Source organism: Taudactylus pleione, unplaced genomic scaffold, assembly GCF_031769625.1.
Source record: "Taudactylus pleione unplaced genomic scaffold, aTauple2 ptg000481l, whole genome shotgun sequence".
Classification (NCBI taxonomy): Eukaryota; Metazoa; Chordata; class Amphibia; order Anura; family Myobatrachidae; genus Taudactylus; species Taudactylus pleione.
Genome location: NW_028284883.1, coordinates 3,178,790 through 3,192,381, shown reverse-complemented (window position 1 = coordinate 3,192,381; position 13,592 = coordinate 3,178,790). Strand labels below are relative to the sequence as shown.

Sequence of the window (13,592 nt, the reverse complement as noted above, 5' to 3'; positions counted from 1 at the left end):
TTGTGTCTGTTTGACATACAAAGACAAAACACAATCTAACTTTTAAAAAAGGGAAATCCTTGCAGGAACAGTCTACTTATGTCAGGCTAAACTATCTTGGTTTTGGATTTAAAAAATGAGCCAGAACGTATATTTGTATGAAAACATTTATTTTGAAAAGTTAACAAAAATAAAAAAACTACTGGCGAAGGAGGCCAGACAGCCGGTCGAGGGCCACAAGAATGCCAATTACATGTTGGCGCATCTGGCCAACACAATCCGCCACCTCTTGCCGACGCCTCTGTTCCTCTGTGGGTGAGAAAAGTGTGTGGGTTAATACAACAATAGGGAATCCACATTAAAAAAACAAAAACACAACGAAATCACTCCTAAACCTAAAAAAAAATAAAAAAGGGGGTGCTGCCAAAAATACAAGGCCTATGTACAAATTCCCACAGGTGTGATATGTGTATGTTGAAATCACCAGGAAGAGGTAAAGGCAAACTGCGAAATCACCAAAAGTCAAGCCACAAAAACACGAAGAAAGGCACGACACATGATTACATACAAACAGTTTGTGCTTTAAAAAAAAACAAAATAAAAACATACCGGGAGCCAAAACGGGAGCTCCGGAAATGCCTCCATGATCCTCCTCGGAGGATCCGTCATTCCCCAAAGAATGGGGAGGAGTTATGATGGACTCCGGGGAGGGGGTAATTGGAAGAGGGGTTGGTGGAGGAGAGGGGGAAGTGGGACGGAGGGGAAGGAGGCCCGACATTTCCGGGAGAGGGTCTGGGAAGGATGGGGAGGAGTGGGGAATAGGGGAAAGATTTGGGGTGGAGTGTTGGCTGGGGGTTGGGGATAGTGGCCGGGAACGCCGTCTGGACGGACGGTGACGGCGGAGTCTTGGCTGTCCCCCTAAAATATGTCAAAGAAATTGCGGTTAGTTTATGGACAAATCCGGGGACCAAAACTAAAAAAAAAACACAACCCAAAAAATAAGCCAAATAGGAGTAGAATGAATAAATCAGAAATAGAGGGAAAACATGCACACGCAGATATGAGTACAAATAATAAATAGGACAGACAGGAAAACATGCACACGCAGATATGAGTACAAATAATAAATAGGACAGACAGGAAAACATGCACACGCAGATATGAGTACAAATAATAAATAGGACAGACAGGAAAACATGCACACGCAGTTTGCCCCACAAACACAAACATTAAAACCACAATACATAACACTTACTTTCCTTGATCTGCATGCGAAAGCATGCCAGCAAGCGGGGCGTTCGCCGTTGCAGGTCGGACCACCTGCGCTCCAGCTGCCCGATGTTGCGGCGTGAGCCGAAGGACCGCAGGCGGGACCGTGCCTCCGCATACGCGGAGCGCTTCTGCCGGTTGGTGATGGGTGGAGGCTGGCTGGTGATCCGGCGATCCATGACCTCCGTAAGCACCAGCAGCTCGCGCCTGGTGAATGCGGAGGCTCTCATGATGGCAATGGTGTTTTTCTTAAAAATCATTTTTGATAAAGTGTGTAAAAATTTTCTGATTGGCTAATGTATTTTGGAAATTAACAGGAGCAATTTTATTGGTTAGTGTATGAGTCATGTGTTCGACAGGGCCAGAAATCTCTGGAGAGTTATGATAGGCTTGATGCAGTGACATGCGTAAGCAAATTTAAATAAAGAAATGAACCCAGGGAAATATGCGGGGATCCACAGCAATAGAACAATTGTTTAATTGTGGTTCACATGTTTTTTGAACAATAAAAGCGAATGTTTCATCTGTACGTATTCTGCGGGTAAACACAAACACGGACAAGAGTAAAGTTTCTTGCATTGTGTTGAAAAAAAAACAACAATTAAGCTAATTGATACATTGATTGGCATGATACGATTGATGGAGGTAGGCAGAATAAAGGAGCAGGTAATCGACATCTGACAAGGCCACTTCCCGTTTATACTTGTGCGTGCGTTCCTTTCAAGCCATTTCGGGGATGTACGCTCGCTATTTCGTACGCTCGTTAGTTAGAGGAGGGGTCGTCAGAGTTTAGGGAGGAATTTTAGATGCGAACGAAAATACGAGCGAGCCATTGAATTTAAATATTTTTGTACGTACGCCTAACGTACTTGCGCCCGCTTGCGAGTGGGTCTGAATGAGGGCCATAGCTACTTATTTTTAGCAATATTCTTCACTGAACAATTTGGACCTACTGTCCTTACAGATGTTTCTTCAAAATAATCCTTAAAGTACATACAATTAATTTCTTATTCCCTTTCTTGTGACTCTTTCTCTAACAAGATGTTCTATGTTTCTAAGATCTATTTTAACACTTTATCCAATTCAAAGTTTGCCTTCAAATTTGTTACTCTTTATGCAGGGGCCATATTACTTAGGTATCTGTTGTAAATTAATCAGATCAAGTGTGCCATTCCATTCCTTCTGTCACCCCAGGACCTAAAACTGTACGTATAATATCCATGGGGGTCTGACAGCTGGACAGATGTTTGCTGTCCACATTACCCATATCGGTGGGTTCTACAAAACCCTATTCTGTGGGTTTCACCAAACCCTATTCTGTGGGTTTCACCAACCCCTATTCTATGGGTTTACCAAAACCCTTATTCTGTGAGGCAGCTCCTCCTTAGAGGAAGAGGTCAGACACAGATTTTTGTGTATCCTGTCTGTTACTAAAGTGGGTCTCTTTAGTAGTTCTGGGCACACTATGACCGTACCTTTGGGATATAAGTTGATTGGTAAAGTAGTTATAAACAAATCCCAAAATTCTTCTACTATAGTCTGGCGATAATCTCCATTAATATGGCAACCTACCAACAAACAAAAGGTACTTCTATGTCTATTCACTCTGGAAGTATAAAGATCACAAGATGTATCAAGGGACAATGCTCATGCTAATCAGGGAAACTAAATATCAGACTGTTAAAAAACAATAACACATTTGCATTTATCATATTCAAATATATAAGGATTATAGTCTGTATACATATTTAAAGATTCATTAGACATGTCATTTCATAAAACAAAACACAAAACCTAAAATAAAAAAACAAAAACAAGAGTCTGAGACACATAGATATCCTTACCTGAATCCCTAGGCCAGGGATGGGGATCCTCAGGCCCGGGGGCTGTATAATTCCCCCGGAATCATTTGGCCTAGCACTCGGAGCTTTTGTCTGCTAACCTCATCTGGCTAGCAGCGTGCCTATAATGGCACCATGCAGCCAGAATCTATGCAGCAGTGCCACCTGGAGCGTCCTGAGGACGCTTCAGATGATCACACTGCTGCCCTCATAGCTCCCCGGAGCATCATAGCTCCCCGGAGCATCCTCAGTATGCTTCGGGCATTGCTGTAATCAAGGGCGATTGTGGCCCCACCCCGTTTGACATCACGGAGGAGGCGTGGCCTGCACCGGGCCAGCGAATAATGTTATATATATCAAAATGGCCCTCGGCATAAAAAAGGTACCCCACCCCTGCTCTAGGCAAACACAGAAGTTCCCCAAAACAGCACAGCCTAACTTGAGCAGAAAACTACTGAACCCGGGGTTAAATTTAGAATCCACTGTCCCGGTCACTCTCGACGTGTCTGCCCTCCGATCAGCATAGGACATCTCAGTGCGGGAACCTCCAAGTTTGATGGACCAGTTAATAAATCTTCTGTGGGTAATCACCGACCAAAACTCATTTATTGTATGTCAGACCCTTATGTTGCAGAGTACTCTGGAGAGGTAAATCAACACAACCACCAGCCTTGTGGTTTAAGATTCCTCTGACTATAATTATATGTCATACAATAATATAAAGTATAGTGTTGTCACACTGCAACATATTAGTTTTGTCACACTACATATTTAATACAGCAGTCATTGTTAGTATTCATTACATTATTTCTTATCTACCTCAGGAAGGGAATTAAGGATACATGGGTAGTTAGAAAACACAGTCTATTCATACACTATCTTGAAATAAGAACATCTGCACATTCCAAAGTTTCAGAAACTTGAAGGTTAGCAAAAATCATTCTCTGTAATGTTCTGCATTTAAAGCTATGAATAACTTAATGGCACAAACCATCCTGCAACAAGAGTCTAATGTAAATATCTTAATATCAGATTCTTCAGTAGCAAACCCCTGCCTTAAGTTGATATTGTACAGAATAATTGCTTCACCTTGTAGTTTAAATTTGGAAGTGCCAAGGATGGAAGTTTCAGATGAGAATTAAATAAAGAATATTTTTGATATTTTTAATCAGAAACTGTGTTATGTACTGAGTTGGCCAAGCTGGAGACCTTGCCTTGTGTTGTGATAAAAGATAGATTTTTATTAACTGTGGAATTTATTGAATCACCAGACAGTACTGTTAGCGGGGGATGAAATGTATCTCATGAGGACGAGGGATAGTGCTGTTGCTGTTGGGTATAGGGGATATGTCAATATCTGAAGGGTCCTTGTTAGATTTCAGGTTGAAATTCTGCAGGATGAAAGTGATAAAAATAAATATCTCCATTTTCGCTAATCCTTCTCCAGGACAGATCCTCCTCCCTGTACAGATGGGAAACAGAATAGAATCATATTTCTTGTTAACAGTTTTTAAAAGGGCTAATTAAATCTAAATGTGAAATTGGGATGTCATTAAAATGTCAACATTTACAATGTTTACATCCATAATTTAATTGTCACAATGTCAACAGTTATGATGTCAACATTTTTGAAAACTTGACATTAAACATATAGGCATGTGCATAATGTCTACTGTACATGTTAACAATGTCAACATGTGAAATGCCAACATTCTGCATGAACCTGCTTAGGAGGGTAAGGGCTAGGCTATGGACAGGCGCGCCGATAGCTGCGCCAGGACTGGGTAAAGGGGCCTGGCCTAATCATGGTAGGCGTGGCCATGCCCCCATAGGAGGAAAAAAACAAACATTTTTGGTGCTGCCCACTGGGGAGGGGGCGCTCTAAGCCCCTCAGCCCAGCGCATAGCCAGTGGGGGGTGCACACACAGTAGCGTGTGCTGGGCTATTGTGATGTAAGAGGGGGGGCAGCACCGGGTCCAGGCCCCCGCCAGGCCCCTCCAGCAGGACCTGGCCTGGGAAATTAGTACCCGCTCCCCCCCTCTCGGCAGCACTGGCTACGGGAGGGGAGGATGGGATTAGGCAGTAGAAGGAAGGTTAGGGTTAGACTGCAGGAGGGGAAGTCAGGTATTAGGGAAGAGTTATCCATACTCACAGCAAGTACTGTTAGATCCACCGAAAGTCACCTTCAGATTACAGGTGACCCGGAAGACATCGCTGGTGCCGGTGGACCCACAGGACCAGGTAAGTCACTGCTAGACCAAGGGGGGGGATTTGTCAAAATTCAAATCATGTCGACATGATGATTGTTGACCAAGACAATGTTGACATTGTGAGCATGTTGACATAATGACCAGGCTGACATTATGTCAACATTATAAATGTTAACACAACGAATGTCGACAAAATATACCACACAATGTAAATTTAACAAGTTGATATTTAGTTTTTCTTTTATTATTATTATTACTATTATTATTATTACATTACTTTTCCATTTTCATTTTATCTCCCTCTGGTAATTACATATTTTTACCTGTTGAAAATGGCAAAAATGCTTCAATCTTCTGGAGCCTGCCATTGTCATCTAGAAAGCGACTTGGATCAAAGATCACTGGGTTTTGAAAGTGTTTGGGATCCTTCAGGACAGAGGTCAGAAGAGGAAATATTGTGGTTCCCTACAAGGAGATAATTATAATTATTATCCTTTATTTATATGACGCCACAAAGGTTCCACAGCATCTAACAAAGGGTCTGATTCAATACGGAAATGCAACTGCGAATGCAATAGCGATTATGCATGCAGTTCAACTGCAATATCATGCTAATCCATTGTGATCACAATGCCATATGCAGCACTACATAACAACGTCCATCTTACCTTACACATCTGTAATGTTTGGCAAGACTGAGAAACCATTGGTACAATAGAGTACCATCGCAGACTCACGCACACTTGCACAAGCCCTGACCTTACTCAGAAATTGCTAACTTCCATGCATGCTATCAGGCCTCAGGCTGCATAGACCATCGCAGTGGATAATTTATGCACACCCCTGCAACGACGTTGAAATGCACTGGCACGCCTGCGTTCATCCAACCACCCCCCCCCTGTCAGCACCCACAAATGGCACTTCCTGTCAATCACTCTGTGATGGGTCTGCATAGCCATTGTGATTGCAGTCCTGATCGCAATGGCTAGTTCGCGCACGCGCACTGCCATACTTACGCATGCGCAGTACACAACAATCGGCCGATTGCATGCATATTGGCAACTGGAGTTTTCTAATGAATCAGGCCCAAAGTACATAAACAAATAAACAAACACAAGAAAACAGTGACTTACAGTACAAGACAATGCATGACGAGTACATGGTTTATTAACAATTCTGCATAAGCAGTCGTAACACTTAAATAAGCAGCAGGGTTGCATAAACCAAGGGTTAGTTGCTTTTGTAGGGAGTATTGTATGGAGTAGATAGTAGTATAAGAGAAGGGAAGAGGACCCTGCTCATGAGCTTACATTCTAAAGGGGAGGGTCAGACAGACGGTTCACACATATGGGGTATAGTGTACATTTAGCATGGGGCAGTGGGCTGGGTTTAGAGCAGGAAGGCTTTGGTGATAAACTGAGTCTTGAGAGCCCATTTAAAGTTTTAATAAAGAATAATAATAAAGAAGTAAGGAACATAATAAAGGCATGGTTCCTACACTATAGTCATGTGGTAGATTTAGGTGTATGCCTTTTTTTCAGCAAATACTATGCATTTCTATACCATGCATGCATTCAAACTACACACTTCTTCCTTATGCAGATTGAGTCACATATCAATCTAATGACTTATACTTAGAGACATGGAATGGGGGTGGGAAGGGAAGGACAAGAATACGACAAGCAATGGCTTAGTACAGTAAGGGTGTAGGCAAGTCAATGTAACAGTGACCGCCTGGATGCATGCGCATATGCACATGTCAGGAGATGTTACACTAGCAGGTACATGGTGCAAATATAGACTGATAATGATGAGAATCACCACCTGCTTCTGATTAGCTGATCTGGACCCCATCCATGGACAGTATATAAATTATTAGTGTAGCTGCTATTCTATTTGAAGTTGCAACTATCTTATTTGCATTAATTCATTGATGTTTGCATGCTGACAGCAGGAAAGAATATTCTAATTGTAATTTTACAGTAGAACACGGTGGATTTATCTATTCTATTTCATATCTCATAAACCTCTGAACAAGGAGGTTGTTTTAGAGATACAGATGGAAGTAATTGAATTAAAAGATTAATGTAATTATTGCTTTTAACATTGATATGTGATACAGAGTTTTGTAGTCCTTTGTAGAAACAGAGATTATGTAAACTATGAATATACACATTAGCCAAAATAAATGTAGATGACAAAACAAAGAGTGGGTAGGTCCCATGTTATAAGCTTGTTATAGTTTACTGTCTAATGGGAAATGGCACATCTGAAACAGGTATACTGGCAGACACTAGGAGTCATGGACCGGAGCAATGCAAAGATACTAGAATTAGAACAGGAACATGAACCCAAGCCACCGGGCAGCCTCTCACCTAATGGTCTAAGGACCTATCAGGCCACATGACTACTCCAGTGAAAAGAAGAAATTGAAGTTTAGTTTTTTCCTGGCAGCCGCACTTGCCCAAGAAACTGAAGGAGGAGCTATCGCTGCATCCTGTGCTGCTTGAGATAACAATTTGCTCGCCAACAGCTCTTTGTACCTCTTCAAATCTGTGTACTTTGGGAAGAAAGACACGGCATATGATTTAAAGCTGTGGTCGAGCACGGTCACCAAAATGTATTTATCCCATGTGAAGATCCTGACAACCCTTGGATCCTGGCAAAAATAATAAAGGACTTGATCTACAAGTCTAACATGCTTAGCAAAAACATTTTGTTTCACTCCTTCAGTTCCTCAAGCTGCTTTCCCAACAGTCTAAATAGGGGAAGTTGATACTGTTATAATGAATTGGTATCTTATCCGTGCACTTAACCTGCTGCCTACCCACTCTACAGAAACAAATCAGAATATCACTACTCTCCTCAAAAGAATGTACAAAAATAGATTCTGAGTATGGTACAACTTAAAAATAATATAAAGTAAAAAACAAATACTTATATTTTTTGCAGTGTTCATGGATCTCATAGAATGATGTCATACATAAAAAACAACATAAACACTTCTGTATTATACATATACATTCATTTCAATAGAGAAAAATATTGCTCTCTACAGATAACTGTAATGTAATGGCATATGCAACTCACAATAAGGGGGGGGGGGGGTAACACCCAGCCCATAAAAGTTTATTTGGTTGCAGTCAATTCTTCATGCACCTTTGTTCAAAACATATAAATGTATAGATAAGGGTGTGCCCTACTCACCGAGATTTTGCCATGTATATAAAGTTTTTTTTTTTAGGATATCCCCTTTTCCTTTTTTTATGTAAAGCCCAATGAGAGCTTTCCAATGGTTCCAATTTAGTTGGGCATAAAAGAAGGGCAATGGTATCCATATAAATGCATTTATTTCAACAAAGGCATATAAAATAAATGGGCTTTAAGAATACGGTTGAGACACAATGTGGGAAAGATTATTCATTTTTTACCATCTTTCCCAATGTCTCAGATATGGAGGAAATAGGCTTTTCTATGAGATCAGGCTTACACAAAGCACTCGCATACACATCCTCAGGGAATTGTGACATTTTTGTTTCTGAGCACACAGGTTGTTCAACTGCCTTAGTAGTTTTAATTTTTTTTTGACACATCTTCTAGACTCAGATTGAAATGGTTCATGAGAGGCATAAGAAGATGCCTCACTGACAGTTGTAGAATCAACTGTCTGCTTGAGCCTTTCCTTGCATCTGTGTGTGGTGAATGGCATGTTGGCAATTTTATTTTTTCCTGCAATAAACTTTTCCTTTGTTGAGGTATTTTTTTCTTTACCACTGTAAAATATTGTTTTTTGGATGTCCTGACTGAAAACCTCTATACCTTTGAGCATCAGCTTTAGTAGATGACGTTGAAGTAGTATCATCATGATGACTGGTGGTGACAGCAGCTGCAGCACTAGAGCTTGGTTGCTGCTCCTGATGTTCTTTTAATTGATTGTCATGTTCCATATGGATGCTTGAATTTTTTTCACAAAAAATCCCCAGTGCCCACTGACTATGACACACTGCATGGTAGCCTTTGATCTACTGACCATTACTGACTGTAATATCTCACACAGACAGTATCATGGCCTGAATTTTATCACTCACGAAAGAATTATCTTTTATAAAAAAAAGAAAGTGCCCACCAACTGCGACACACTGCATAGTGGCCTTTGATCTACTGATCATTACTGACTGATTTATGGTATTAGGGCTAAGATACAGCACCAAATAAAAAAAAGTTTTTTAAGCCACACACACAACAATATTATTATTATTATATTAAATGATTTTCCTGCACTATAAAAACAAACAAACAATGATCAAATAATTGCCTATCCACAAAACTAGCTCGGTCAGTATTACTTAGGGGACTGTCACTGACACTGTAGGTGGCACTGCCCATCTAGAACAGTGTCATTAAACCTGACTGTCACTATCACTGAGTGTCTATTAGACTGTCACTAGACTAAGCTAAGTTAACTGCTGCCTAGCCTACCCTCCATCCACTCCCATGCTCCTTTGACAAATGGCACTGAATCAGTGCGGGTGGGACTTGTATATCGGATCCAAAACTTGCGAGATCAGATGCCGGGAAGATGACTTTGCGCCTATTTTTCAGATCTGAAAATGGAGCGAGATCCGAGTAACGTCTCGGATCCCCTCGGATATGTAAACTTTGGGTGTGTTTCCAGGAAACCGAACCCGCTCATCTCAAAACTATGGACGTATGTATATGTAAGTAAATTTCCTTCTCCTTCAGATGAAAAACTCCTGTCAAATTTTGCACATTCATGTGGTATTATTTTTATTATTATTATTTTTACCAGTTACTGTATTTATATAGTGCACTACTGAGAATATTTGGTCATTCACATCAGTCTCTTCCCCAGTGGAGCTTACAATCTAAATCCCCTACCACATGCACACACATACAGACTAGGGTTAATTTTTGTTGGGCACTACTTCAGCTACCTGTATATTTTTGGAGTGTGGGAGGAAACCAGAGTACCTGGAGGAAACCCACGCAAGCACGGGAGAATATACAAACTCCACAAAGTTAGTGCCCTAGTGGGAATTGAACAGTGCTGTGTGGCAGTAACGCTAACCATTACACCATCTGTGCTGCCATTCATTGTCTGTCCTACAAATTTCTACTAACAATAACCATTTGAAGCACCAACAAGAAAATGAAATTCCAAATGTTGCATGTGCTGACTGTATTCAACTGACTGTATTCAACTTTATATAACATTGCAATGAATTTCTATGGTCTTGTTGGGAAATTAGTAATATCTTTAATAACAAAGAGGAGATATTTATTCCCGGTAGAATTAATACCCAACAATTACAACAGACTCATGTGTGTATCTTCATAATTTACCTCACATAAGGGAAACTATTCTGTGTAAAAAGTTCAAACTATAATCCCTATTCCTAATTAAATTGGCTTCATTAGTGGTCATCACAGTCGTCAAGATATACACATACAATCTGTTGATAGTATAGAATAAATTACAACAAGAGCAATTTTTTTGCTCACAGTCTACTATTTTGCTACAATGAGGTGATACTATAAGAGACTTACTATACTTTAACCACTCCATTTGAAATGTATGAAACTGAGCAATGATTAATTTTTTAATTGTGATCAGACATACATTATATACCTTTATACCCTCAGATATATGCTTAAGTGAGATATATATTTAGGATATACGTGGCTTGCCCCATTAAGTGGTGATTGTAAAAACAGGACAACTATACCTTATTATAGCTTTTTTGTTATCTACTTACTGATATTTATCTGATAATTTCTTCATAAATAATTGCAGAAAGAAGACAAACACACAGACTTTCATATAAAATGTTTATTCTTAGTAAATGTTTAAGCTTAAAGTGTTTAATAAGACCCAAACGTGTTTAGCTGCTCTTCAGAAAATTAAACATCTCTGATACGTCTTGCTTGTGTAGGTCTATTATGCTATCATTAAAAAGAAAATATATGAAATAATATGAATCTATTCAATTAATGCATAATTATGCATTATTTAGTATTTAACCAGTGGCGGATTTTACCTAGGGGCTGCGAGGCTGCATCCGCCACTGGTTTCACTGTGACTGGAGGTGGCTTACTTTTGGAAGCCCCACCTGCCAGTCACAATGAAGACAGGCAGCCCCAATGGGAGTCTCCTCCCCCTGGGACTGCCAGTCCGGGCTGTGATCAGCAGAGAGCGGATTCCAGTGGAAGCCACTGCTCTGCCTTTCAGCCAGCCCTAAAGGGCTTCTCGGGGCTGCAAGCAATGCAGCCCAGGGAAGCTGGTATTATTTGTGCGCATGCGCGGCTCAACCACCGCTCATGTGGATGCACTGTTCCCGACGCCTGCCAGATTCATTGAGCAGGTGCCGGGACTCAGGCCAGCAGCAGTGGCAGCCCCCCTCAGGTAAGAGGGCAGGAGCCACTGATGATTTTAATTGTTAACAATCATTATCTCAGCCTTACTTGTAACTAGTAACTACTGTAAATGACTTTCTTTACTCCAAATATACAATGAGTCACCTAAAATCAAGTTACTTTAAAACAGTATATTTTTATAACCCATGTTCCATTTCAAATATTATTGCACACAAGTTGTTGGCAATCAGAGCAGGACTGGCACTAAAAATAAGCCCTGACATTTAAAGCACACAGGCCCACCTCTTCAGCACCTGGCTCCTGGCATTGACTCCTCCCCTTACTATTTCTGACTCCTCCTATTTCTTACTCTATGCTCTTACAAATATAATTAATATTAGAATAGTATACAGGCGTACATCATTCTCTGTATTAAAATACAAACAACAGATGACGTTCCTGCAGGAGATTCAAACATGTGCCATAGTCAGACATTTGTTATTTGGTTGGTTCACTGGCACTTCATTGGTGGAGGTTACACACAAATAAAAGGGAAGGCATTTTCTCAATTGACCAAGTTGCCGTTGCTACACATTTTGGTACCTCCATGCACAACTGAAGCAGGAAGACCACACACCGAAAATTACAGGTGCGGTCTCGCTGGGATGGGGCGTTACCACACAATAGTCCCTCCAGTTCAAATGACACCACAAAGTAGTGTCCCTTATTCACAGTATGCCACACAAAGCTCATTCACATTATGCCACACAGAGCCCATTCAAGTTATGCCATACAGAGCCCATTCAAGTTATGCCATACAGAGCCCATTCATGTTATGCCATACAAAGTAGTACTCTTTATAAACATTATGCCACACAGTAGTACTCCTTATAAACATTATGCCATACGCAGAATTGCCCCTTACAACACATTATGACACACACAGTAATGTCCCTTAAAACACATTAAGGGTGTCTGTTTCTCCTCTCCCACCAGCAGCTTATCCCACCCCTCTCTAGCAGAAGCTCCCTGCCACTGTGTCTCCTCTCCCACCAGCAAATTATCCCTCTCACTACCCCCCGTGTCCCTCTAGCAGCAGCACCCAACCCTTGTGTTTTCTCTTCCCCTTTCCATGTCCCTCTAGTAGTAACTACGTGCCCCTGTGTCTCCTCTCCCACCTGCAGATTATGTGTCTCCCCACACCCCGTGTCCCTCTAGCAGCAGCTCTCTGCCCCTGTGTTTCCTCTTCCCAATGCCAAGTCCCTCTAGCAGCAGATCCCTGCTCCTGTGTCTACTCTCCCCTCCCCCCACCGTGTCCTTCTAGCTGCAGCTTACCTTATGTCTTCGTGCCTGCCCTGGCCACTGCTCCTCTTCGCGGTCCCTCAATATGCATAGCCGTGGCGGTGATGGCATGACGTCACATACACCGTGCTGCAGAACAAATGAGCTGCCGGGACATAGGCCGCACGGCACAAGGTGAAAGAGGAGGAGGAATGGTCATAGAGCTGGTAACCAAGGAGGGGGAGGTTGCGTCCCGGGCTCCCCCTCGGCGGCACTGGCTGGACAGGCCAATCTGGCCACCGACCCTTCTGGCATTTGCCAGAACTGCCAGATGGGCAGTCAGGCCCTGGTGGCCAATGTGTACATATCTAGCCATTTGGAAAGTCCAAGTTTTGCGGCCAGAACACAATTGACCACACGCTCAGATACCGACAAACTGGTATCTGTATTTATAGTCTAATATTCTCTATTTATAGGAAATATTCTGATACATTATTATTGTATTATTCACTTTTATCGTGATTGCTACAATTTCAGGGCAAGCTGCTGGTGATATTTCCTGTGTGGCCAGCAACAGCATACAGTAGCAGAACCAAATAAATATTTTATGAGTTTTCATTAACCTCTGACCTGACAT

General features: G+C 41.5%; 1 protein-coding gene and 1 long non-coding RNA gene across 2 annotated transcripts in view; both read right to left on the bottom strand.

Annotated features, from left to right (window-relative positions):
• Positions 1 to 205: 205 nt before the first annotated feature.
• LOC148502860 (uncharacterized) lies at positions 206 to 1,404 on the bottom strand. The gene is made up of 3 exons (XR_015869963.1): positions 1,235 to 1,404; positions 589 to 897; positions 206 to 288 (listed from the first exon to the last, which is right to left on the bottom strand). It is a non-coding gene; the product is annotated as an uncharacterized LOC148502860 (long non-coding RNA).
• Positions 1,405 to 3,760: 2,356 nt separating this feature from the next.
• Positions 3,761 to 13,592, bottom strand: part of LOC148502859 (cytochrome P450 2A4-like) — a 34,372-nt gene continuing 24,540 nt past the window's right edge. Inside the window, exons 10-11 of the mRNA XM_088449282.1 lie at positions 5,623 to 5,764; positions 3,761 to 4,551 (exon numbers count right to left, since the gene is read on the bottom strand). Coding sequence (XP_088305408.1) covers positions 4,370 to 4,551; positions 5,623 to 5,764 — 324 coding nt within the window. The 3' untranslated portion in view covers positions 3,761 to 4,369. The remainder of the gene's footprint in view (positions 4,552 to 5,622; positions 5,765 to 13,592) is intronic.